At 35.5% G+C, this 27,938-nt stretch overlaps 2 protein-coding genes across 6 annotated transcripts in view; one reads left to right on the top strand and one right to left on the bottom strand.

The window, feature by feature from the left end:
- The window catches only part of LOC127791990 (autophagy-related protein 8C), an 83,906-nt gene that overhangs the window by 49,206 nt on the left and 6,762 nt on the right, over positions 1-27,938 (bottom strand). The gene's annotated exons all lie outside the window — the stretch shown is intronic.
- Positions 3,222-27,891, top strand: LOC127791985 (protein RRP6-like 3). Of its 5 annotated transcripts, XM_052322248.1 has the most exons (13): positions 3,222-3,485; positions 3,567-3,811; positions 4,124-4,222; positions 4,533-4,616; positions 4,848-4,934; positions 5,899-6,019; positions 8,174-8,361; positions 8,452-8,496; positions 8,675-9,186; positions 9,395-9,884; positions 16,151-16,824; positions 27,552-27,665; positions 27,775-27,891. In XM_052322248.1, exons 1-12 carry the CDS (start codon positions 3,266-3,268, stop codon positions 27,616-27,618), a joined length of 2,832 nt encoding a protein of 943 aa, XP_052178208.1. In that variant the 5' UTR covers positions 3,222-3,265; the 3' UTR covers positions 27,619-27,665; positions 27,775-27,891. The 5 variants fall into 5 exon arrangements, with proteins under 5 accessions (XP_052178208.1, XP_052178209.1, XP_052178210.1 ...); XM_052322249.1 differs by having other exon boundaries at positions 8,458-8,496; positions 27,552-27,891; XM_052322250.1 differs by having other exon boundaries at positions 16,163-16,824; positions 27,552-27,891.

Here is a 27,938-nt window from a genome sequence, read left to right as displayed (position 1 = left end):
TTAAATTGGCACGTAGACTGAAAATTGTCTAAGTAGAGATATATAGTATCACTCTTTTAATTTTGAATGACAATTAAGATGGATATTATTGGAGTCTTAATCTAATTAAGGTTGTAATTTATAAATACATTTTCCCTCTTTAATTAATTAATTGGATTGCACCTTGAAAATAATTGTGCATCTTAAAAGAATTGTGAGGGTTTTATCAATTTGCCTCCAGGGTTTGTAATTGTTTCCGTCCAAAAATTCTTTAAAGGTTTTATAATTTTTTTGTTCAAGACTATATTATTTAGTACATTATTGGATTATTGTACATTTATTTATTATTGAATTATTGTACTTTTATTTCTACTTTCCCTTAATTTCTCCATTGGATTGTCCTACATCCATCCAGTTCCAAGTTCCGTGACATGACATCCATCCTAATATTAACTACGTCTTCAAAAGACACAAAAGATGAAATGAAATGTACTTATCTTTTTTTTTTTTTTTTAATTTAAGTGTTTGAATTTTATCCGTTTAGTCTCGAAGGAGATCGATCTTTCTTCCTGATTCGATCTCTAGGTAAATTGAATACAGTTATAATCTTATACACTTTCAAACAGATACACAATCAGCATTTATCAAATATGATATTTATGTCTTCATCAAGAGTTGATTTCCTATTATTCTTAAAATTTTTTAAAAAATTTACCACTTACGCCATCTCACGGGGACTTTTATTTTATTCTTCTCATATAGATTTGGATAAGTAATTTTCTATCTACTGGAGCCTTAGTTTGCTAAGATAATACTTATTAATTAAAATAAAATTTAAAAAAAAAAGATATCAAAAGTATTTTAAATAAAAATATTTTTTATTATATTTATTAAATTTATTTAATAATTTAAAAAAAATTACGTAACTTTTTATTTAAGGTTATTCAGATAAATTTATCTTTTGTCCTCTAAAAAAAATTATCGTTAACTTTATAGATAAGAAAAAATGACTCATATTTTTTTCAATACATTTTAAAAAATTTAACAAATAATCTGATAAAAATTTAAAAAATCCCTTTTTATATATATTGAAAACAAAAAGAAATAAGAATTTTACTATTATTGACCCATTAGTTTTTTGAAAGCCCCTTTTATTATTTAGTAAAAACAAAAAAAAAAAACTATAATTGGCCCTAATTAAAATCAAAATCCTATAAATTTAAAAGACTTAAAGCCTAAACACATTAAAAAATTATTTGAGAAATAATTATACTAATGTTAAAATGTTATCTCTCCGATCTCCCATCATGCATCTGCCCTTGCTTTGATGATTAACAATGCCAATATTGAAACATATATACCACAATTCAAACAAAACATACTAGGGGTGTGTATGGTCTACTTTAATCTAGTTTAAACAATTTTGAAACCAAATTATATGTATAGTATAGTTTTTAAAGCTTTCAACTAAATCAAAATAAAAAAAATTGTAATTTCATTTGATTTAACCACGGTTTATATAATATAAGAATTATCTATTTACATCAATCAAAATAATTAATTCAGAATTTTAGGCCCCATCTAGTTTTAGGAAATATTTTTTTAATTTTAAAACTAAAAATACTATAACATTTTAATTTTTTATGCTTAAAAATTAAATTTACAGCATTGAAATTCAAAAAAAATTAAAAATTAATTTTTTTATTCTTTTGTTAAAATAATCTATTATAAGAGTTATTTATGTAAAATTTATTGTTAAGAAACGTTTACCTCATATTATCCTAGCAGCGCGTTTCTTAATGGAATTTCGAATGATTAATACCAAATGATGTGACATTATTATTTCTCCTAGTTATGTTATTTTTATATTTTTTAATTTGTGAATATCAAGGAGTTATATTATTAAGAAACTTATTCATATTTATATATATATATATATATATTTCCCCCTCCAAAAATCCCACCACATGCTAAATCATACATCTACAATTCTAATCAGGTGTAAAGGCTTAACTGAAAAGTTTTTGGTCAAACGGGCTGCCCCGACATTAATGGGTCAAACAACCAAGGATCATGTGATATAGTGTGACATATTGCATGTGAAAAAAAAGGAAGAAATTTTGGGTAGATTTAACTACGGGGGCACATCAATAAAGTTAAAAAATATACCACATTCATGAATGCCACACTTGCTTAGTGTATACTATTAGAGTTGAAGAAAAATAGAAATTAAGTTATATTTCGATCTTTATTTATGTTTTAAACTAAATGAAATTATTTTTAAAAGTTGAAGTAATTTAAACAAAATTAATTATGATTTGAACTCTTAAAACTATAAAAAAAATAAAAATTTAAACCAAAATTCAAGGTTTGGATTTAATGTGAAGTTTTAAATCAAGATTTTACCAATTTTTGAACAAAAAAATTAGGTAAAAACTTTATCATTAAATGGGTCAATGAAAGTTGGTTGCAATTGGGTGGGCTTGATTTGAGCAAAAATGGGCTGGATGCATACAGTTCAACCCAAGAAAGCCCATTCATTAAATGGGTCAATGAAGGTTGCGTACGGCGAAAACCTGGATCAAACTGAGAAATTTTTTCTCTAAGTAAGAAATATTTATTATAATTTATTAATATATAATCGCTGAAGAGTAATGTTGACTTTTTTTAAAGTATAATAAATGTAATATAATTATCTTTAGGACATAATTTAAGTGACGGGTAAGTGATATGTTAGGATTAGTACTAGTAGTAATGAGTTTAATATTTTGTTTAGCAAGAGTTAAATACCCTTTTGAGATTTATTTTTTTTGCTTGAATCGAGAACACGAGTAGTAGGAGATCACGCAAGGATGATAAATCTCAATAAATATAATATAATTTTATATTTTAATAATTAAGATAAAAACAATAACTAACATTACCTTTATAATTTCTTTCTGGGTCAAAGAAATTACTTGGCCCATATAGTGCGCAAATATAACTCGGCCCAAGATGTTTCCCTCTCCTTCCCGTTGTGCTGTCTGGTTTCAACTTTCTAACAATTAGAGAAGGAAAATGCTATTGGTACACCTATTTTGTACATTTTGAGTTACAAAATAGGATATTATGACAAAAAACCCCTCATGAGGCGCATAGAGGCGCGTGAGACTCATGGAGAGGCGCAAGGTATTTTGGTCATAATACCCCTTGTGTAGTCCAAGATGTACAAAAATGGTGTAGATGTAGCATGATCCATTAGAGAACAGCGAGCAGGAGAAATCACGAAGAAGACGGGAAAGGGAAAATGGAAAGCAAAGAGAAGATCCGAATCGCTTTGACAATCGCTTGTTTCGCAGCAATCTCCATCTTGTTCACCGCACGGTACCGGAAGCACCGAAAGCAAAGGCAACAATCTCAAACCACTTGCTATCTGAAAACAGAAACAAAGCCTCAGAGCGCTTTCAAGCGAGTGTTGGCCGACAACTCCTACGCCCCGTTCAGGCACCTCAACTCCGAAAACGACGGTAAATGCATTTTCTCGTTATATTTAACACCGACTCGGTTAGGGATTCGTTGAATTTTAAACCCCGGATAATTTGGTGCAGAGAATTCGAGTGTTGAACACCCGTACAAGGCGGAGATCGAGGCTTTGTTGAAGAGAGCTCGTGTGGAATTCGACTTCGTTGGTGATGGAAATGTGGACTTGAAGTTGAGTGATTCATATGTTTGGATTGAAACGGAGTCGCAGTTACGAGAACTTGCCGATTTGCTGAGTAAAGAGAGAGTGTTTGGTGTTGATACTGAACAGCATAGCTTGCGATCCTTCTTAGGGTTTACAGCTCTTATACAGGTAACAACTTCAATAACCTTATTGTTGGCCTATGTAACTAATTAGCGCAGTGAAACGGACCAAGCACGACTCAATTTGACGCACTTTAGAGTCGGTCAATTCTTAATAAGGTTGAAACTTATATGTAATAATAACGGAGGTTGGCTCGTTAGTGGCTCAAAACAGACATGCAACTTCAGTTTCAAGGACTGGAACAGATTATAAGCTTTTAAGTTATTAGGACAACTGAATCTACTACATGGACTCTAATTCTTTGTAGCCTTATATTCCTGTCTGTTACTTTTACATACTTATAGAATAAATTTTAAACAGATATCTACTCAGACGGAAGATTATCTGGTGGACACGATAGCTCTGCATGATGTAATGGGTATTCTTCGTTCTGTTTTTGCCAATCCTGAAATTTGCAAGGTAGTTAAGGACTGTATGGCATACTTATTGAATTCAGTTATTGTTTGGTTACTTCTGCTGCATCCTGGTGAAGTTATTGTTCCTCAAATATGTCACTATATTGCAACAAACTGATATGAAAATTCATTGTGTAGGCCAAACAAGAAATGTATTTACTCAGCATATTAACAACATAAACTTATTATTTTTATTCATTTTGTTTCTGGATAAGTTGATTGCAATTGCATTTGTGCCAAATTACACTTTTTTTTTGTTTTTGGCTTACTGCTGTGATACATTGATGATTGTCTGAAATGAATTTTTGGTATAGGTGTTTCATGGGGCAGACAATGATATCTTATGGCTGCAAAGAGATTTTCACATTTATGTTGTTAATTTATTTGATACTGCAAAGGTGAGATGTTAATGCATGATTAAATTGCTTTCTTATCCATCCAAATGATGTAGCTTATTTATTCCTTATAATTAAAGACCTGTTGGTAAGAACAAGAGGGATGAAAGGGGAAAGTATGAGAGCAGATTTGTTTTCTTCTTGATAATTGTACTAGTTCTCCAAGCCTTTGAATATTGTGATTTTATGCTTTTTATCATTTTATTGTGGCTGTTCCCTTTAATTATGTTGCAGGCTTGTGAGGTGTTATTGAAACCCCAGAAATCATTAGCATACTTACTGGAGACATACTGTGGTGTTGCCACAAATAAACAATTACAGGTTTGGATTTCTGTTTAGTATTTATTATTCTAATTTCTGCTATCCTGTGTATAATGCATTATTTCCTTTACCTTATGTACTTATTACGAGTGCCAAAGGAAAATAAATTTATAACTGAGTGGAATGTGCATAAGTGGAGAAATAAAACATCCTAGCAGAGAACAACATTTATTGAAGATGAGCACAAACCTTAATTAGGTGGAGACAAATATTATTTACTAGCACAATAATTGCTAATACATGATTTTTAACCATATTAATTGAAATGGCCGAATTAAGTTAGTTAACCAAACTTTACTGAAATAACCAAATTATATAGCTATTCAAAATGATGAGTGTTCATGTTGTGTTGAAAACTTTGAATTTAACGAAACAGAAAAATTGCATTCTGTAACTTGTTAACTATTCTATAATATGTGTATATTTATTAAAACTTAAACATAAACTAAATAAACTAACATGTGTATATTTATTTAAAACATAACATAAACTAAATCATCAAATCATAATTTTGTAATTCACATGAAACCTAGGAGTTCTTTTGTAGGATGATCATATATTTTGGTCAATTCAGTTTATTCGATTAACAACCAAAACACTAATCTCAAAATTGAACTGAGCTGAATTTAATAAAAGCCAAACTGAACTGAATTAACAGAAACAAATTGATTTAGTATGGAAATTTGGCTTTAACCTAAGAAAACTGCTCAATGTTAAATCTATTTCTCCCACACCCAAAAAGCTTGACGACCACCTCTATGGCACACTGCATTGAGAATTGTCAATAAAGATAATATATAAGTGGGAATACTAGAAAAAGTGTTCTTACCAAGTGTGACTCTCCCACATTGACAGGAATTTTCAGCTTATGAAAAAATTTACTTTTGGATATTCATGGATTGGAAATGGCAATGCTTTGAAGTAAAAATTGCTGTTATGTAATTATTCTCTCCTCAAATTGTAGCGTGAAGACTGGAGACAGCGTCCTTTACCAGTAGAAATGGTGCAATATTCTCAAATGGATGCTCATTATTTGTTGTATATTGCACATTGTCTTGCTTCTGAGCTGTTACAACTTGGCAGTGGTATGTCCCTTATCTCATGCTTATATTTCTAGTAACACATTGGTGTTATTGTCTTCTTGGCACCCTGATAATTCCATCCGGAACCAAGTAAGGAAAGAAAGGAATCCATACTAAAGAGAAGTCTGATTACCAATTGATTTACCTAATATGGAGCTTGTTCTGTTATTATGGTAGGATAGCAAGTGGTGCTCGACCGCGTTTGTTTGGAAATGTCAAATTGTGGCCATTTTGCTTTTAGTATTGTGGTTACTCCTTTATTGTTCATAAAGACTCAGACAATTGCAAGACATTAGTAGGAATTTAACATATCGGCATGTTTGAGCACACATGACAACAGTGAAATGGATTTAAAAAGATATAAGTCATCAAGCTCTTTATCCAGGGTGAGCTTTAGTAGTAGCAGTAAGGTTGCTTCTTTGTGATTAGAGGGTCATGGGTGAACCAACCTCTTTGCAAAACAAGGGTAAGACTGCATATGAAAACAGCTTTCCCTGACCCTTGTAAAACAGGGAGCCTTGTGCACTAAGCACACCCTAAATAGTGAAATGAAAGCATCAAGAATAATAAATACACTGTATGCCTATTGATATAGACTGATATGAGAAACATAGCTAAATCTTGCTGAGATTAGTTGATCCTAAAAAGCAGGCCGATGGAACCTGAAACTTACTCTCAAAGTGGTGTAGGAATATTTTACAAAGGCTTAATTATCAGGAGAAACTGAGGGGAGGGATCAAACCTGGTAGGTGTGTCGGTTGGGGGGGGGGGGGGGAGGTTCTAAGGAATGAGAATTTTTGGAGGCACCCAACCATGGGCTAGAATTGTGATGATTATGATGACCAGTAGTCCCAGTAAAACACCGTTGGTCAAGTGTCGCACAAGGTTGTTTGAGAGAGGTGTATATGATGTGTAACAATGTATGTAAGCAAATGTGAAGTATTGAGGAGAAGAGAGCAATAGTTGATGATTATTGGTTCAGCTCAACCCAAGCTTATATCCACTCCCCCAACCTTCTTAAGATTCTCACTGTTCTTCCAAATAATTTTACAACCACTAGTTTGTGGGTGCTGGCTGCATTTAGAGCTAGTGGTTTTGTTGCAAAAATTATGTAAAAGCCCCTTAAGAACTGTGGCTGTTTAGAGAAAAAAAGATTACGAAGTGCTTCCAAGTTTCTCACAAATTGCTCTCAATGTGGGTTGTGAACTCTCTCACAAATGATATGTAGATGAATGGACCTCTTGAATATGGCAACTTGCATGAATTTGATATAACCACTGAAGGTTAAGAAAATGAATGACATGAATTTTATGAGTGAATCCCAAATTAAATGTAACATATATGAAAATTCTTCAAAGTAAGCCTGGTTTGAATAAGAACTCAGTGATCATCTCATTAATCATCTCACCGAAACCTGTAGCTGTTAGTAGCTGCACCTTTGTAGTGCTGTCAAGCTCCCAAAGTTGTTCCACATAAGATTCCCGAGTCAGAGAATGACTTATTGATAAATACCAACAATCTTCTACTCTTCTGTACTCCCTCACTGTAGCAACTTCTACGGGAGTTGAACCTGCAACACTATCTCTAATACTATATCTTAGGATGGATGTCCTAACCATTTCACCGGAAGCTGCAGCTGTTAGTAGAGTCACTGCATCTTTCTTAAGTAGTGCTAGAAACCAACGCATCGTGGTAAGTGGCATGAACATCATTACCATTGTAACACCAGACACCCCCCCCCCCCCCCAAAAAAAAAAAAAAAAAAAAAAAAGAAAGAAAGAAAAAAGAGAGTTGAATCCAAGTCCAGGGTGGTATACTGACCCACATATGTCAGTACCTGTTATCCTTGCAACATAGCTACTAAGATTGACTCCTCAACAAGTCTGCCTACCTTTAAAACCAATATAATACCCCCCCCCCCCCCCCCCCCCCCCCCTTCATGAAACCAAAGGAGATGATGGACAAAAAAGTATTGGAAAAGGAAATAGTTATTGGCTTATTGCTCTTGATTCATGAGGCACATAATTTGTTATATACCATTTTCTGCGAACTGATAAAGGCACCAACTTGGGTGGGACATAATATCCAGTGTATGCTCTTGATTTGGTATTCTATAATTTTGATAGCATCAAAATTCTAAATATGTTAGTTCATCAGAAAATTCAGCTTCTGCCGATGACAAATTCCGTTTTGTTCTCGAGGCCAGCCGGCGTTCAAATGCAATTTGTCTGCAACTTTTCTCCAAAGAGATAGAAGTTTCCCCAGGAGAGTCTGCTGCAGCATCAATTATTTCCCGTAATTTGAATGATCAAGGAGGTCTTTCATTGCGTCCATGTGACACCCAGGTGTGCTTTAGGATATTGTGTCTTATATGCTACTGGAAGCCAGCCTACTTAAATGTGTATAATCTTTCAACTTACCTTTTTTTTTTTCAGTTTCAGGATCTCGTGAGATGCTTGTGCATGTGGAGGGATTTAATGGTTTGTGTCTTCCTGGCCTCTCTGTCAGATCTTCAGTTTTTTGTACTCAAATTGTTTCTTTATGAAATATGCTTTCTCAGTATGCTATATTTGGTACTATGTGGCCTCCTTTTGTTTTGTTGAATTGCTAATTAATTTATCTAAATTGGCCTCACTTTTTTGGTATACTTCCTTTCAGGCACGCATTCATGATGAGAGCTTGAGATATGTATTATCTGATCATGCCATTATTGCCCTTGCACATAAAGTTCCAGCATCTGAAACAGAAATTTATGACACCATATCCCAAGCTGATCTAAACATTGATTCCCCAAATATTGTTTCTTCTCTCCAGTCTCCATCACCTGTTGTTTGCAGTCACTTAGAAGACTTCATTTATTTGTTTGAAGATGAGGTTAGGAACTTGGAAGATATTTTTCAATTGATTCTTCAAAACCACCTGGGTCCAAGTGGGAGCTGTCCACTGTCTGTTTACAGTTATGCTTTATTGTCTAGGACCAACCTTAAATTAGTGAATAGGTTGGTCTCCAAACAAAACGGATTTAGAAATGCAAAACAGATTGGTAAGAAGGCATCTCGGCAGCTGTTTGTTCAAAAATTTTCTTGCAAATCTCCTGTTTACCATAACTGTAGGATCTATGCAAATGATGGACGCTTGCTGTGCTATTGTGATCGTAGAAAGCTTGAGTGGTTAGTGTGATGTCTTTTCCTTTCTTTAAGTTAAATTTGTTTATGCGTACATAGTTATGAATACAAATTTATGTAGATTAATTTGATTTTTTGCTTTTACATGCACTTCTAATTCCTATTGCCATATGTGCTTACATATACTTGTCTATTATATAAACTACTAAACTGGTTTGTTCAGTCTACTTTGTCTTACATCTGCCTTCTGCAGGTATCTTCGTAGAGATCTAGCGAAACTTCTTGATGAGAATCCACCTGCTATTATGCTTCTATTTGAACCCAAGGGCCGTCCTGAAGATGAGGACAACAACTTCTATATTCAGAGTAAGAAAAATATTTGTGTTGGCTGCGGTGAAGGCAACCACTATTTACGCTACCGAATAATTCCGTCATGCTACAGAGTGCACTTTCCAGAGCACATGAAAAGCCATCGTTCTCATGATATTGTCTTACTTTGTGTTGACTGCCATGAAATTGCTCATGCTGCTGCTGAGAAGTATAAGAGACAAGTTGCTGCAGAACTTGGAATACCTCTTTTTGTTCGTAAGGTAGTTGATTCGAGACAAGATGAAGATGCTTCTGAGTCATCTGTGTCTCTTGAGGAGGCAGGTGTGTCTCCTCTACAGTTGCGAACTGCTGCAATGGCTCTCCTGCGCCATGGTTCTAAAATGCCTTCACAACGTCGTGAAGAACTGATGCAGGTGGAACCAACTCACAGTTTCCTTTCCTAATTCCTATTTATTTTTCCCTTGCAGTACAACAGTTACATTAGTAACTACCTTCTGTTGTTGGACGCCAAGCAGAAATGACCACTATATTGTGCCCTTTAGACCAGCATATGACTTTCACACACGTGCAAGCACGCGCACACATAATTTGAATTGGATTAAAGAGAGAATTGATTGTGACTGTCAACCTTGTGATTAAAATTTTTGGACTGATGGAAACAACAGACCTGCTTGCAACCATGTTAATTTGTCTCCCTAGTATATGTTTCTGTTTATGTGCCAACTATAGGCTGTGTCTGCTTTCGTGATTGTTAGAGAGTCCTAAGTTAAATGGGAGTGCCACTGAGATTAAAGAGATAAAGAAGGGAATTCCAAGCTGCTAAAGGAGTTGGTGCATAAGATAGAAAGATAAGTCTAAACCGGATAAAGGCAGCAGAAAGTTTGAAGATTAAGCTCCTAGAAATAAGGAGAAATAATAGGAATAGATGTGATTATTATCTTTTATTATTTTTTGCTTAAATTATGTTGTATTTTATCTTCTTGTTGTATCTTATCTCCTAAATATTAGGATTAGATAGCCTAGAAGCTGTATAAGTATAACTCTCTTCATGGAATCAATTAACGAGTTTGATTTCCACAAACTTAATTGAAGTTCTCAGGTGTTATACCCTTAGAACTAAATCTGTTCATGGTATTAGAGCTTGGCTTTGTCTAGCCTAAAGATCCAAGACAGATGGATCCGCAAGGCTGTGGGAATGCAGCTCTAACTGCAGCGGAGTTATCCAATAGTTTGGCCCTTCAACAATCCTCAATTCCAACGATTGTGGTGTCTCACAACACCCTGTCATTGGACAACAATACCTTGCAAATCACCCAACACAGGTTAAACGGAAGAAACTTTAGAGAATTGTTTCAATCCGTAACCTTGGTGATAAAAGGCAAAGGGAAATATGGGTACATAACTGGGGCAATTCCAACACCACCAGAAGATTCAGGAGACTATCAAAGATGGGAGGTAGAAAATTCAATCTTGATGGCTTGGATCATCAACTCTATGGAGCCAAAGATAGGTCAACCCTATCTGTTCTATAAAACGACAAAAGAGATTTGGGAGGTCGTTCAAGAGATTTACTCCGATCTTGAAAATACAGCTCAATGCTTCGAGATTAGAGCTGCAATTTGGACTACCAAGCAAGGCAGCCTCGGTGTGACAGAATACTATAACAATCTAATGGAGTTATGGCAAGAGATGGATCTGTTTTATGATCCTAATTGGAAGTGTGCAGAAGATAGCCAAAAGCATAGCAAGATGCTGGAAAATGAGAGAATTTTTGACTTCCTCCAAGGGCTCAATCCAGATTTGGATGAGGTAAGAGGCAGACTTCTAGGCACTAAGCCATTACCATCCCTTCGAGAAGCGTTTGCAGAGGTAAGGCGGGAGGAGAGCAGGAAAAGACTTATGCTGCCATTTACAACTGAACATAATTTAGGATCAACCCTTACTACTACAAAAAGGGAAGATAATCCTAAGGAGAAGCAATGGTGTGAGCATTGCAACCGACCCTATCACACCAAGAGTACTTGTTGGAAGTTGCATGGAAAACCCTCAAACTGGAAACCTAGGCCTAAGAAGGAGAAAGAGAGATCAGCCTATGCAGCAACAAGTGCTCCTACTAGTGAGAAAGGAACATGTATGAGTTTAACTCATGATCAGATTGAGTTTCTATAGAAACTGTTACAAAACTCTCATGTTACAAGGGAATCGGAGGATGTAGCACCAGGTTACTCAGCATCTATGGCACAAAAAGGTAATCAGCCTTTGTTTTTGACTACTAGGAAGATGAATAAGGATTGTTAGGTGGTAGATACCGGAGTATCCAATCATATGACCGGATCTACTGCCACACTTGATATTTTTCAGATGGAAGAAAACGAGCTAAATATTTTGATGGCTGATGGAACACAATCATTGGTAAAAGGAAAGGAAAGTGTTTATCTGGCTGGTTTATTGCTCTAATCAATGTTATATGTGCCAAACCTAAAATATAGTTGGTTATCAGTGAGCAAGTTAACAAAAAACTTGGATTGCATTGTGATATTTTTTCCTTCATGTTGTGTTTTTCAAGACCTATTCTTGGGGAAGATGATTGGCAGTGTTGAGGAGAGGGATGGACTCTATTGGCTTTCTAGTAACAAGAATTCTCTTGGTCAAGTTCCACATAGGTTTTCTCTTACAACTAGCTTGGATTTTGAAATTTTATTATGGCATAGACGTCTTTGTCATCCTAGTTTTCCACATTTGAAACGCTTGTATCCCAATTTATTTATCAATAAAGAAAAGTTGGTACTCAAGTCTGATAATTGCATTCTTGCCAAGCAAACTCATAGCACTTATCAACCAAACCCATACACTCCTTCTAAACCATTCCATTTGATTCATAGTGATATATGGGCCCGAACTAGAGTTCTAAACCTAAATGGTGCAAGATGGTTCATAACATTCATTGATGACCATACGAGAGTATGCTAGGTATACCGTATATCTAATGAAAGAAAAATCCGAGGCATTTGCCATTTTTCAGATTTTCCATAAACTCATTTTGAATGTTTTCCAGTCCTCTATTTGCATTCTTAGGACTGACAATGACTGAGAATTCTTTTCCTATCCATTCACCCAATATCTAACCACCAATGAGATTTTTCACCAAAGTACTTGTCCTTACACCCCTCAGCAAAATGGAATAGCTGAAAGAAAAAATCAACACTTACTTAAAGTGGCTAGATTCCTTATGTTCACTAGTTCAGTTCTAAATAGATATTGGGGGGAGGTAGTCCTAACAGCTGCTTATCTCATTAATAGGCTACCTTCTAAAGTCCTAAAATACCAAACCCCCTTACACAGCCTTACATCCGTTTTTCCTCATGTTCGGATTCTAAACAATCTTCCTCCCAAAGTATTTGGATGTGGTATATGTCTACCAAACCAGTCCAAATCGTCATAAACTTGAACTAAGAGCCTTAAAGTGTATATTTATTGGGTATCCTTCTACTCAAAAGGGTTATAAGTGCTTTTGTCTTATGTCACAGAAAGTTCTTATCTCATGTGATGTAACCTTTGTGGAGAATGAGTTATACTACTCAAATACCACATCTCAAATGAAGGACAACCATTGGGATGCCACTATTCCTGTGCCCATTCTATTCCTAGCTCTTCAACCCATTCCTAATCATGATTCAAATCTAATAGCTGCAGCTGATCATTCTTAGCTAGCCTCGTTTGAGCCTCACTGTCCGAGCCTTCCTCCCTCTCATGAATCTCTAAACCCAGCTAGACCTATGGAAACTGATATAGGTGAAGACTTGGACGTGGAAAAACCAATAAAAGTCTATTCAAAGCGAGGTAAAAATCCAGCTTTTCAACTCAGCTAACTGTTAGAATCGAGAGAAGGTCTAGCAAGTGAGGGAGAAAATACTGTTGCTGACAGTGAGTTAGATCTTCCTATTGCTACAAGAAAGGGCATAAGATCATGTGTGAAACATCCAATCTCCAATTACTTGACATATTCCAGGTTATCTCTTAAATTCAGGACCTTCATTACTACTTTGGATGGAGTGGATATACCTCGAAACATCCAAGAAGCCCTAGCTGATTCTAAATGGAAGGAGGCAGTGATGGAGGAAATGAGGGCACTCAAAGGCAATCACACATGGGAAGTTGTTGACATTCTGAAAAACAAGAAGATTATTGGTTGTAAATGGGTGTTCATAGTTAAATACAACTTAGATGGAAGTGTGGACAAATATAAGGCTAGGCTTGTTGCCCAAGGTTACTCTCAAACCTATGGAATAGATTATGAAGAAACCTTTGCTCCGGTTGCTAAATTAAACTCCATTAGAGTATTATTGTCTATTGCTGTGAATTTGGATTGGGAGTTATTTCAATTTGATATCAAGAATGCATTCCTAAATGGAGAATTAGAAGAAGAAGTATATATGAAGATTCCACCCGGGTTTGAGAAATAAGAGAGGATTGGCAAGGTATGTAAGTTTCATAAATCTCTTTATGGTTTAAAGCAACCTCCTAGAGCATGGTTTAAGAAATTCAGCTCTACTTTGACACAATTCAGGTACACACAAGGGAAGGCCGACCACACTTTATTTATCAAACATACCAATTAAAAAAGATGCATTTTGATTGTATGTGGATGATATAATTGTTACAGGGGATGATGTTCAAGAAATTGCAGCCCTAAAACAGAAGCTAAAGGCAGAATTTGTGCTAAAGGACTTGGGAACAATGAAGTATTTTTTGGGGATGGAAATTGCAAGTAAAGAAGGTATGATAATATCTCAAAGAAAATATGCTCTTGATCTTCTAAGAGATACAGGAATGATTGGATGCAAACCAAGATACACCTCTCTCGAAAGAAATTGGAAATATGTGAAGAGAGATAATGATCCTCAAGTGGATAAGGAAAGGTATCAACGCCTAGTTGGAAGGCTAATCTGTTTGCCTTTAACTCGTCCAGACATAGCCTATTCTGTGAGCATCATAAGCCAATTTATGTATGCTCAAACTCAACAATATATGGAAGTTGTATACCATATTTTGAGGTACTTGAAAGGAACACCAGGTAAGGGGTTATTGTTTCAAAAGAGTAATGAAAGGGGGGCTGAAGGATATTCTGATGCAGATTGAGTAGGATCAGTGACGGACAGCCGGTCTACATTGGGTTTTTGCACAAAATTGTGGGGCAACCTAGTCACATGGAGAAGTAAAAAAGCAATATGTAGTGGCAAGAAGCAGTGCTGAGGCAAAATTCAGGGCTATTGCCCAAGGTATTTGTGAGCTAATTTGGTTGGTAAGATTAATGGAGGATCTACAACTACCACTAACAAAGCCAACAAAGCTTTATAGTGATAGTAAATTAGCTATAAGTATTGTTAACAATCCAGTACAGCATGACAGAATGAAACATGTCAGGATCGACCGGAGTTTCATCCAACGAGAGATTGAAGAAGGAGATATCAAACTGATATATATTCTTACAGTAGAATAGGTAGCGGATGTGCTCACCAAATCCATGACAAGATTAGGTTTTGAGACTCTCATCAACAAGCTAGGAATGAGAGATATCTATTCCTTAGCTTGAGAGGGGGGGGGGGGGGGGGGGGGTAAAGAGAGTCCTAAGTGAAATGGGAGTGCCACCGAGATTAAAGAGATAAAGAAGGGAATTCCAAGCTGCTAAAGGAGTTGGTGCATAAGATAGAAAGATAAGTCTAAACTGGATAAAGGCAGCAGAAAGTTTGAAGATTAAGCTCCTAGAAATCAGGAGAAATAATAGGAATAGATGCGATTATTATCTTTTATTATTTATTGCTTAAATTCTGTTGTATTTTATCTTCTTGTTGTATCTTATCTCCTAAATATTAGGATTAGATAGCCTAGAAACTGTATATGTAGAATTCTCTTTATGGAATCAATTAATGAGTTTGATTTCCACAAACTTAGTTGAAGTTCTCGGGTGTTATACCCTTAGAACCAAATCTGTTCAGTGATAATTAAGATCAATGACTTGTACTTGAGGTAGATTGCTTCTTTTTCTTCACTTTTATTCTTCCCCTCCTTTCTTGCAATTGGTTTCCACTATAGAAGACCTTTCTTACATTTTCCTTTCTTGTGCCAACTGCCTAGTAATATTTGGTCACCATTCTCTTTCATTTCTTGTGGACCTTCATTATCAGTTCAGTTATGCATTGGCAAATATGTGTTTTTGGATCTTGATTGGTTATAGTTGCCAACTATGAATTTCGTGTGATTCTTATAATCCAAGATGGAGCAATGCTTATAAAATGTGTTTTAAGACCTTCCCTTTCTATCTTATGCATGCATTGGCTATTGTGATGTTTGTTGTCTAACATATGCATGTCAGCGTTATTAAAGTTTTGTTGGTCTTTGCCACTTGCTAATGTTCTTTTCACAGTGCGTAAACTTTGGCGAACTAAGTTGCTTGATGGAACCTGAATGAGAATACCCTTTTATCTATTCTTGTAGCCACCATGGTAGGAATGCTGGACACTGATCACAATATGCAATCTGAGTGGAATGATGACTTATAAACCTAGAAAAGTGTGCTTTTCTAATGCTATTTAAATAAACAGAAGTCACTCCAAAGTCAACAAAATCCCATCCAGTTATTTTTTTAGTATGTTTAATGATTTTTTTTAATGCATTCCAGATTGTCATGCAGTATTATGGAGGGAGGGAAATATCAGAGGAAGATTTGGAAAGAGCTTTGCTAGTTGGAATGAGTCCTAATGAGAGAAGACGGCTTCTAAAAAAGAAGGAACGAGCTTTTAAAAGGTCTACTAGAGTTATTATTCCAGAGGAGCAGGAAACTCATGATGGCGTGGCAATGTCTGCCACTGTGGATACATCAAACCTCAATGACATAGGCAGTTTGGATGCTGCTACTGGAAAACCATGCAGCAAAGAAGCCAGTGAACTTTTAGGTACTAACGATGCGGATGAAAGCAGCCTCTCCTCATGTCCTGATTTAAGCATTAATGGAGAAATCTTATCTGCTGATTACAAGGACATCAACTTTGACAGCAGGAGAATTTCTGAGATTAAACACATCTCCAATTTTGATACTGTTGTTGACGAAAATGGAAGTCCAAAGCCCAAGACAGTAAATACAGTTCAATCTGTATCTAATGGAACTATCACACCTAAACATAATTCCAAGCTATCACTTCTGGGGCATGGACCACACGGGAAGCAAGTTGTGGATCACCTATTGAATGAATTTGGGGAAAATGGAATTCGTCAATTCTGCCAGAAGTGGAGACAAGTCTTTGTTGAAGCTATTCATCCCCGTTTCTTGCCTTCTGGCTGGGATGTAAATCACAGGTATACTGCTATCTGGTTTGTATTATTATCATTCTGATCTTATTTCTATGTTTTTGATAGTTATAATCAATTCAGGTTGAAGATTCTCCGCCAAAATTAAAGTCAAAACTATCAATTTGGGTGCAAGGGTTGCATTTGGATGTTTGCATTCACTATTGAATTTAGAAATTAGCTCCTTGATCCAAATACAGCACTGGTGAGGTTAACAATGTGACATAAAATTGACTTATGCCTTGATCTTTGAATTTGAGATTTTAAGGGTTTTTGCAGTCATCATAACAGGAAGGTTATAGAGGAACATAGGGGTGCCTCAGTGATGGTTGAAGCCAGATTTAGTTAAGATTTCATATGACGTGAGATAGGCTTGTGGAGGAGTGTTATGAGATGGGGATTGTTCTCTACAATTAGGTTGATTTTGAGGCAGGGTCTATATCTAGAGTTAAATTGTGGAAAGACAGGTTGGATGATAGCCTAAGCTTAGTGAGATATTTCAGGATTTTTTCAGTTGCCAAGAGATATAGATGCAATAGTGATGGATTACTTCTGTTTTGCTTCTGGCTCTCTTGTTTGGTCCTCTCAATTTAGATGTGATTTTTCAGTATTGGCAAGTTGATTCCTTGTCAGCTTTTTTCAGCTTGCTGGATGATCTCATCAGGTTATCTGATGTGGGGAGGACAAACAGGTTTGCATCCTTTCAGGAGGGAGATTTTTTCTATTCAGTTGTTCTATGGTATTTGTTGGAAATATCACAATTTACTCAAAGAATAATTCGAGTAACAACTGGATTTCTCTCCTAATCTTAGGGCTGAAAAATAGGAAATAAAATGATAAAGTGATAAGGTGATTTGGAGATTAGAAAACTCCAAAAATAAAAGGATAAAGGCAGCAGATAATTTAAGATATCTCTGCAGTTTTTAAAATTCTTGTTATTGTATTTTATTTTCTAAACGTTCAAATATGTTCCTAGAATATAGGAGATAACCTAGGTGATTCGTTGCTGTATTTTATCTTCTAAACATTCAAATATGTTCCTAGAATATAGGAGATAACCTAGGTGTTGTGTATAAATACCCCGTACTACCCGAGAATAGATCAAACAAGCAATAAATAGTTCTTTCAGCTTGTTTCATCTTCTTCTACATGATATCAGAGCCTTCTTTCTTGGAACCCTAATTTTTCTGTTGCCATCCTTAAGTTTTTTTGGTGTTGTTACAGCTTTCATTGCTGTTCAACCATTACCTTCTATCCACTCCCTTTTTGAGTCTTCATCACTGCATCTATTCAGCAGATATCACCACTACCATGTCTACAATTTCTGATGCAATCACTCCAAATCCTTTTAATCTTCCATTGGGGGATCAACCCACTGATTTCTCAAGTAATTCTTAGCCTACTGAAAATGCAGCTGGCTATTATAGTGATCTTCATCCTATCAATTTAGTCTATCGACTCCGTGGTAAGAATTATCTACAATGGTCTTAAGTAGTCTCTACCTATCTAAAGGGGTGTGGAAAACTGTCTCACCTAATCGGCAAGGGCCCTAGCTCTACCAATCCAAGGTTTAGGGCATGGGATGAAGAAGATGCCATGATTATGTCATGGCTTTGAACTCCATACTACCTGAAATCAGTAGAAATTGCATGTTTCTATCTTCTTCTCATGACATTTGGGAGACTCTTTGCAAAAGTTATTCAATGAAGCAAGATGCAATAATTATTTATGAGCTGCGAACCAAGGCTGCTGCTATGAAGCAAGGAGGGATGATAGTGATTGATTATTATAACACTCTTATTAGTATTTTGTCTGAGATTGATCATTATTAGAATATGACAATGGTCAGCTCTGAAGATACTCAGACGCTCTCTGCATTTGTGGAGAGAGGTCGAATATTTGATTTTCGTGCCAGTCTTAACCTAGAGTATAACCAAGTAAGAGTGCAAATTTTAGGAAAGGATCCTATGCCTCCTATTTCAGAAGTATTCTCTATTGTTTGAGGCGAAGAGACATGGCACTCTGCCATGCTTGATCCACCATATGCTAGATCTGCTATGGCAGTAAACCAAACCACTCCAGCTGCAGCTAAAACAAGATCTAAGTTCAACAAAGATGATTTATGGTGTAGCTACCGCAAGAAACCAAGACACACAAAAGAAAATTGTTTCAAACTTTATGGAAAAGAACACGTACTTAGCAGATTGAGAGGTTTTAAAGGAATTCGCAATGGCCGCGCTAATCTCACTAATCAAGTCAACTCTCAGCCAAAGCAAACTTCCTCATCGGGTATTAATATAAAAGAAGAGATTGAACGACTGAAAAGTCTCCTTGATACACTCTCCAAGTCCTCTAGTTCTTGTTCATTTATTCAGGATGGTAAGTGTCTTATTTCTTCTTCTTTTAATGTTTTTGGAACATCTCCACCTAACTGTTGGGTACTTGATTCTAGTGTTACTAATCATATGATCCATGATTTTACTTTATTTATTTCCCATACAACAAGTTCAGGGCTTCCAAAATCATTGTTGCCAATGGATCCTCTCTTACTGTTGCTGGTGAAGGCCATATTAGTGCAATATCTTCTCTTCATTTAACTAATGTCCTTCATGTACCAAAACTCACTACTAATCTCATCTCTATTTCTAAACTAACCAAAGACCTAGATTGCATTATTACTTTTTTTGACAACCATTGTGTATTTCAGAATCGGATATCAGGGATGAAGATTGGATTTGCTAAAGTCTAGAATGGGTTGTATCTTCTTGATAATGTGTAGGCTTTTGTTGCTTCTAAGAAACAACCTGCTGAAACACAAGCCAAATCACCTAAACAGTCTAATATTTGGCTTCACCATAGATGGTCTAAATGGGGCTAAGTGGTTTATTACTTTTATTGATGACCATACTTGGGTCACTTGGCTATTTTTATTGAAAGAAAAATCTAAAGTTCCAAAGATCCTTCAACATTTCTTTCAACTCATCCATACTCAATTTGGGGTTCACATAAAGTGTATTTGGACAGACAATGGGAAGGAATATTTTAATCATACCCTATATCAATTTTTTCAATCCCATGGGGTCATTAATGAGTCCTCTTGTGTTGACACCTCTCAGCAAAATGAGATTGTTGAGATAATGAACCGTCGCCTTCTAAATGTGACTTGAGCCCTTTTCTTTGACACCCATGTTCCATCTTATTTTTTTTGGGGGAAGCAGTCTTAATTGCTACACAACTTATCAATCGAACCCATCTCAAATCCTTGATGAGTAAAGTCCCCTTCAAAAACTCTTCGTTTCATACCCTCACCTACCATATTTGATTGATTTACCTCTCAGGGTCCTTGGCTACATTGTTTTTGTCCATATCCACAAAATCAACCGCACTAAACTTGACCCTAGAGCACTTAAATGCCTATCTCTTCGTTATTCTAACACTCAAAAGGGTTACAAGTTTTATCACCCCCGTTCTCGGAAGTTCTTTATATCTCTTGATGTCTTCTTTCATGAAGATCAACTATTTTTCCCTTCTCCCAACCTTCATCTTCTGAGGGAGCACCATTCAAATTTAGAAGATGAAGCTTTTCTCCTTTCTTTGCCGGCAACAACTGACCATGATTAGCCCTTGCAACCTTAACCATCTGACTAGGACCAACCTGCAGCAACTGACCATGATCAGCCCTTGCAGCCTTCACCAATTGACCAAGACTAGCCTACAAACCAGCCTTTGCCTTTGCCTACAGCCACTGATCAAGATTAGCCCTTGACTACAGCAACTACCCAAGAACAACCTTTGCCTTTGCCTATAGCCGCTGATCATGACAATGACCTTTCTATGACTAGCAATCAGTCCTCCCCTATGCCAGCCTCACTGTTGAAACCTCTACTAAACCCCCCCCCCCCTAGTGAGAAAAACATATGCAAGTTGTTCACAGAATCTTATAGTATTTGAAAGCCACACTAGGGAGAAGAATTATGTTTAAAAGAGAAGGAAAATTGGAAGCTTTTACAAATGCTGATTATACTAGATCCTTGACAGATAAAAGATCTATTACAGGTTATTGCATATTTCTTGGAGGAAATATTATTTAATGGAGTAAAAAACATTCAGTGGTATCCAGATATAGTGCCAAGGCAGAACTAAGTGCAATGACTCATGGAATTTGCGAGTTATTATGGTTGAGAATTATTCTCAACAATATGGGATTAAAAGGAGCAAAACCTATAAGGCTATATTGTGAGAAGAAGTCAATAATAAGTATAGCACGTAACCCAGTGCAACATGATTGAACTAAACATATAGAGATTGACTGACATTTCATCAAAGAGGAATTAGACAATAGTCTCATCACCATACCATATGTCTTTTCAGATAATCAATGGGCAAATATCTTTACAAAAGGTCTTCCTACAACTAGATTTGAAGAAATTACATGCAAGCTAGGAATGAAGAATATATACTCACTAGTTTGAGGGGGAGTGTTGAAAATATCACAATTTACTCAAAGGATAATTTGAGTAACGATTGGATTTCTCTCCTAATCTTATGGCTGAAAAATAGGAGATAAAAGGATAAAGTGATAAGCTGATTTAGAGATCAAAAAACTCCAAAAATAAAGGGATAAAGACAGTAGATAACGCAATAGATAATTCAAGATATCTTAGATTCTCAGTAGTTTTTTAAATTCTTCTTGTTGTATTTTATTTTCTAAATGTTCAAATATGCTCCTAAAATATACGAGATAACCTAGGTGATTCATGTTGTATTTTATCTTCTAAACATTCAAATATGATCCTAAAATATAGGAGATAACCTAGGTGTTTTGTATAAATTCTCTGTACTACCCAAGAATAGATCAAGCAAGCAATATACAATTATTTCAGCTTGTTTCATCTTCTTCTACAACATTTTTTGTGATGCAAGGAGAACAGTTGCCTCCTTGAAGCCTTAATGGAGATTGAGGGGTCAAGATCACTTTTTTTTTTTTTTTTTAAATTCTACTTCTAATAGCTGAAAATCCAAGAAATTGAGGCCTGGTGAAGTTGGTAGGGATGCAATTTTGCAGAGCTTTGCTGAGCTTCGGCTCGGCTCACCAGAAAATAATTGGGCTTGGGCTCGAGTTCAATTGACATGAGCTGGGCTTGAGCAGTTTTTGCTGAGTAGGTTGTGAGCAGTTTTTGTTGAGCTCAAGCTCGGGTTTGCGCTTTAGCTTGAGCTCACGAGTTGTTATTTGTTGATTATAATTGATTATCAAGATTTAGGAATGCAAAAATTATTTTCTATCAAGCTGGGCTTGAGCTTGGGATTAGGCTCGAGCTTGGCTTGCTAGAAAATAATTTTTGCATTCCTAAATCTTGATAATCAATTATAATCAACAAATAACAACTTCAAATTAATCAAACTTGATAGTCAATAAATTTAACATGATAATTAATAATAACTTCAAGTTACTTCAAATTACAATAAACATAAATAAATAAGGAAATCAAATTACTTGTCTTCAAAATACAACATAAAATAATTGCAGAAAAGATGTCTTCAAACATCAAAATAGCTGCTACAAGTATCAACATGCAATTTCAAATTGCAATATTTATCATGACTATATATTTCAAACCACAAATATCAACCTATAATCAAAATACCAACTTTTTGTCAAAAGCCTCCAAGAATCAAATACCTTATCTTGTTTTAGATGGCAATAAGTCTATGGCAAAGAAATCTCAGTGATGTCTTTATCCTATAAATAAAAACAATAAAATTAATAATTTTTACCAATATCAACTAACAAAGTAAACTAAAAGTAAAAACAAAGAAAATAATACTTACTTTTCTTTTCCTTTTGATGCCATAAAAAGCTCTAAACCAATTCTCACCACATAACAACATTTGAATTCTGTTTGTTCTCAAATTTGAATGGTATTGATCTATAACTCCACCACCAGCATTAAAAGTTGCTTATGATGTGATTGCGGTAATGGGAATTTATCACAAGCCATCTTGGACAAGATACGAAACTTCAAATTGTTTGTCTTCCACCATTCCAAAACATGAAAGACATGGTCATCTTCAATAGGAAATGTGAACACCTTCATTCAAATCAACATCTAATTCTGATTTTGCCAATTGAAAGGTGTGGACAGTTCTTATAAAACTATCAAATTGTGCCCTTTCACTTACCTTTCCTTTGGCGCTCAAACCACTGCTTGAAGCATTTTTATGACTTTCATTTTGTTTTTCACTATTGTTTAATGTATGAGGCTCAACATACTCATCATACAACTTATATAAAGTGTCTTGAAGTTCTTTCAAATGAATAGCAACAAAATCATTGGAGAAAATCCTAGGAAAACACCATTCTATCAACTTCATCTTATTTCTCGGATCCAAGATAGCTGCAATCAAGATAAGAAAATTGTAGTCACCCTAATACTTATCAAACTTTTTTTTTTTTTCATTTTGATAGCCATGGCCTTCAGGAAATCATCATCATCCAAACATGCATCATCCAATGTTCTTTTTATATGCCACAATTCAGGAAGAAACAAATTTGAAGTTGGATATTCACTCCTAGAAATTATTTTAGTGATCTCATTAAATACCTCAAGTAATGAGCAAACAACTCTTACCTTTCTCCAATCTTCCTCACTAGGCAAATAATTATAACTTGGATCTCTTTGTTGATACCTCAAAAACACATCTTTAAATTCTAAAGCAGTTACTAGCATAGCATAAGGTGAATTCCATCTCGTGTTGCAATCAAAACAAGCGTTTTACTAGACAATTTCAACTATTTGGCAATATTAACAAATATTTGAAGATGAGGTATAGAAATTGTGATACAACACTTTCATGAACAACGATAAATGACATCTTGAATTTCAGTCAATCCACTTGTACTAACAAATTTAATATGTGTGCATAACATCTAGCATGAAAAAATTTTCCATCAATAGGACGATTGTTTTGGTAAGCCAGGTTATCTTTCAAAAGACTAACAACACAATCATTATAGCTTGCATTATCCACTATAACAGTCCATAACTTCTTATCTATTTCCCATGTAGGCAAGCAGTTTTTACATCGCATCACAAATAACAATCTTAGTATGTGGTAGAGGAACACTACAAAAGTTTAAAATGCGGTTTTGCAATTTCCAATTAGAGTCCACAAAATGATAAGTCACAACCATGTATTGAATCTTCTGACCTGATCCGATTTCCATAAATCTGTGGTCACACTAACTCTGTTCACACTCTTCAATAATCCCTTTATTTTTTTTCAAGCACACAACTAGCAAAACAATCATTTCTTACAGGTTGTTCGGCTTATCTTTTCATAATTAGGAGACATATTTCTCATGAACAAATTGAACAACTCATACTCAACAAGATTAAAAGGCAACTCATGAATCATAATCGTGTGAGAAAAGATTTTTCTAACCTTTGAATGATCATACCTAAAATTTATCGCCACATTAACACTTTCTGACTTTGTAGTTCTGTTACTAACAGAAATTTGTTTTTGTCCCTTCAAAATCATTTGACGCTGAAAACAACTCTTCAAGTGCTGAAGAAGATGCGTTGTTGCACCAGACTTTATAACACCAAGTCAATGCTTCCAACTTTCAAAGAACCATCAGGGAGTGTATCTTCTTTGAACCCATCCCAAACTTTGGATGTCCTTCTTTCTTTTTTTCTTTTCTCAAAAGGATTTTCATTCTCATCATCTTCAGTATGCATTGCATTCTCAATCAGATTTCTTTCCACATCATGGCTTACTTCTTCAATTGCATCCATAACTGGAACTGGAGATGAATCTTCAGTAAACTGAATGCCAGCAGAAGGCACCAAATCAGAGCATAACATTTGTTATCCTAAAAAAAATAAAAGAAAAATCTAAATAAGTATATAGACTACTAAAAATAAATAATACCGCTATGTAACCAAAAATCAATAACGATCTATTCCATTATGCTACCATTTCTCATTAAGTAGATTCTAAGCAAGAAAAAAAATTAAAAATAAGACTTAACCCACATGGTAGCCAAGTAGGACTCAAATTTCTGTAAACAAGATTCACATGGTCGGTTACCACTTACCAGTTCATAAGTCATAACTTGCTCTACACTTCTACAGTCTACTTACTTGAACAACTAGGCCTTCTAAATAGGAAAAAAAAAAAGCAACAAGGATGTATTAAGTATAGAAGACACCAACAAAATTCTAGAAGGCAACTACTGAAATATAAAATTGAAGATAAAGAGAGGAGAAGACGAAGAAAGGAGAAAAGGCAGAGGGGAGAAGAGAGGTCACCTGAGGTTGAGAGATCTGTCTTGCAGAGTGAAGATGATGGTGACTGAGTGAAGACAGATGATGAAGACAACAACGGAGTGAGGCGGTGTGTGACACTGGCGGCAGTCTTCTTTAGCAGTTCAGCCTTTGGAGTTCAAATAGGGAGGGGAGCTTAGGGTTGTGCAGCCCTGGTGGCTGTGTTCTTCAGCATGTTGTCCTTCAGCTTTAGAGTTCAAAGAGAAAGGAGGGCTGAGTGTGTGGGTGTGGCGCATTCAGCTTTGTGCAATTGTGCATGCATTAGGGTTTGGTTAGTGGAGATTGATTGGAGTGTATATATATATATATAATTAATTAATTAACAAGTTGTATGGATTGGTCCAATTGGACCGTTTGGTTAATGGTTATTATATTATGTTAAATGATAAATTAAAATATATATAATAGTTTTAAGCATATTAAATTTAATGGTATTATTATAATAATTTGAAGTTTGATAATTTTATGTTAAGTAATATATTTACAAAATTATAAATAAATTTATTAATGTTTTTATAAATAAGCCCATTCATGAGTTTCTAATCGAACATGTTCATGAGCATCTAATTGAGCTTATTCACGAAGTCTTAATTGAAACTGTTCACGAATTTTAATGAGTTGAGTTTTATTGAGCTCAAGTTTTAATTAGTTTACAAATCGAGATTCAAAGTTAAGCTTATTTATCTTAACAATGAACTTAAACGAGGTTTTATCGAGTCGAATACTGAGTAGCTCGCAAATGGATTGGTTCATTTGCAACCCTAGAAGTAGGTGTTGTTTAAGATGGCTGTACAATTGGCAAAACATCTTAGTTTTGCACTATAAAATGCGAGGATTGTGGGAGTCTTTTTCGTTTAGTAGCTTGTGCCGGCCTCAGGTTTGAATTTGCCTTTTGCTTTGCACTTGGAACACCATGATCTTATCTTTTGTTTTGTAGTATACCTGGCAAATAAAGAATTTGAAAGCTTTTGAAGGAGTTGAGAGTTTGATATATTGTGTGAAAGTTTCTACTCTTGCTCCTTAAATTCATGCAGTTCATAGATAATTTTATGCCTGCATTTAGACAGTTTCTTCCTGTAGCTCTGTAGCTCTTTCTGTCCAGGGCTTGCAACTTTTTTATTTGTTTTTTTTTCTTTTTCTGGGCTGCGCTGGGGTTGGGGTGGTGGGGGAGGGAAGGTTTTGTTAATATAGGCTTGTTACTTAAAAAAAGTAAGTTGAAGAAAAAATGAATTCTGTATGGTCTTCTAATTTTTTCTCACATGAAATGCGAGCATTTTTTACCTGAACTATCATAAAAATCTAAGAGCTCAATTTGTGAGAGTTAATTTGTAATGTTCATGATTCATTTTTATTGAGTGCATGGTTCATTGTAGAAAGTGGTTCGTACGATATCCTATTAATTGCATGCATGTATCCTAGAAGATCTAGAGTCATCCAAGCACCAATATATATAGGGACTGTGGAGGAGTGCTGAAAGAGAAGAGATTGAAAAATCACAGAAAGAACAGAAATTATTGGAGTAGGAGCCGCATCTCTACTTCTGTTGTCTCCAACAAATTCAATTGGGATGTGGGTGTAGGACATGTGTCTCATAATCTCATACATTTTGCATTCTCTTCATATTCAGTGATGCAAAAGGGCAATAGAAGAGTCCAAGTAACCTTGCATACAATGAAATGAAGTCTAAATATGTTAGATCATTTATCATTCTCTCTCTTCCTTTTTGCTCATATAACTTGGATGGGGGAGGCTGAGGTCATCAAGGGGGAACTATTACAGCCTACTGTCAGTCAAGCTTGGGTGCCGACCTTCTCTCTGGTTTATGATTGAGAAGATACAAGTAGGATTCAGGAATAACCTATATGCTTGTTTGAAGTTAATCAAATACCAGTTAGAAACGGAAGGTTGCTGGAAATTTAGGTCACGGGAAATTCAATGCTTTAAAACTAGAATATAGGGGAACTTGATGTCTTTGATCATGGTCTAAGCTCAATGAATTTTAGGGTCTCTAAAGTTGGTAGTTGCCCTTGCTTGTACAATTGGAACTAATGAAGAGAAGTAGAAGATCAAAGAGGACAGGGACTCTTAAGGTCTCCCTTTGGAGCTAGCAAAAACCTACAGGGTCCCATGCATACGAGGGAGCAATGTATTGGTTTTTGTCTGAAAGTGTGCTCCTCCTCCTTTTGTTTTCATATTCTGTCAGGGCAGCTTTTTAGATAATCATGGTTGACTATAATGACTAAAAACATTGCAAGAGGCTCAACTGTTATGTTATAAGCTGAATTTATTAACACAAGAAGTTTTTTAACTCCTTGAGAAGTGTAATATTGATAAGTACTTCATGTTTAAATACCACGGGATATTACATTTTGTGGGAAGGATTTGACGTTCAGAAACTTTTATCAGCGGAAGGAGGGACTTTGGAGAGTTCAGCGTGTATAATCCTGCCAAGAAAGCTTCTGCTAATGCTTAACGCGCGGAGACAAATTCCTGCAACAACTTTATCGACGGTGTTGAAAGGTATACTAGTCTCTTTCTTTCTTTTCTAGTTGATCAGGGAGACGACCAAATTTAAAGTTTACCATTTTTCTTGCAACGTTGTTTCAATCCTGTTAAGTCTCTCTTGTAGCTCAACAAGGATTAGTCAGTTTTGGAGTTTCTTCAAGAAGCGATAAACCGTCCTCACTTTTAGTTGTATCTTAAAGACGTCCGTAGTCAAAGAGTGACTTAAAAAGTTTCAGTTCAAGTAAGCGGATCATCACTTATACATATGCTACAATTTGTGGTGTGGTT

This window comes from Diospyros lotus, chromosome 15, assembly GCF_014633365.1.
Source record: "Diospyros lotus cultivar Yz01 chromosome 15, ASM1463336v1, whole genome shotgun sequence".
Taxonomy (NCBI): domain Eukaryota; kingdom Viridiplantae; phylum Streptophyta; class Magnoliopsida; order Ericales; family Ebenaceae; genus Diospyros; species Diospyros lotus.
Note: the sequence above shows the minus strand (reverse complement) of the source record. Positions and strands in the feature narration are given on the sequence as shown.

Coding starts and splice junctions, on each gene's coding strand:
- LOC127791985 (XM_052322248.1), top strand. CDS start 3,266: ATGGAAAGCAAAGAGAAGATCCGAATCGCTTTGACAATCGCTTGTTTC. Junction 3,486..3,566: donor CCTCAACTCCGAAAACGACG/GTAAATGCATTT, acceptor AATTTGGTGCAG/AGAATTCGAGTGTTGAACAC. Junction 3,812..4,123: donor GGTTTACAGCTCTTATACAG/GTAACAACTTCA, acceptor AATTTTAAACAG/ATATCTACTCAGACGGAAGA.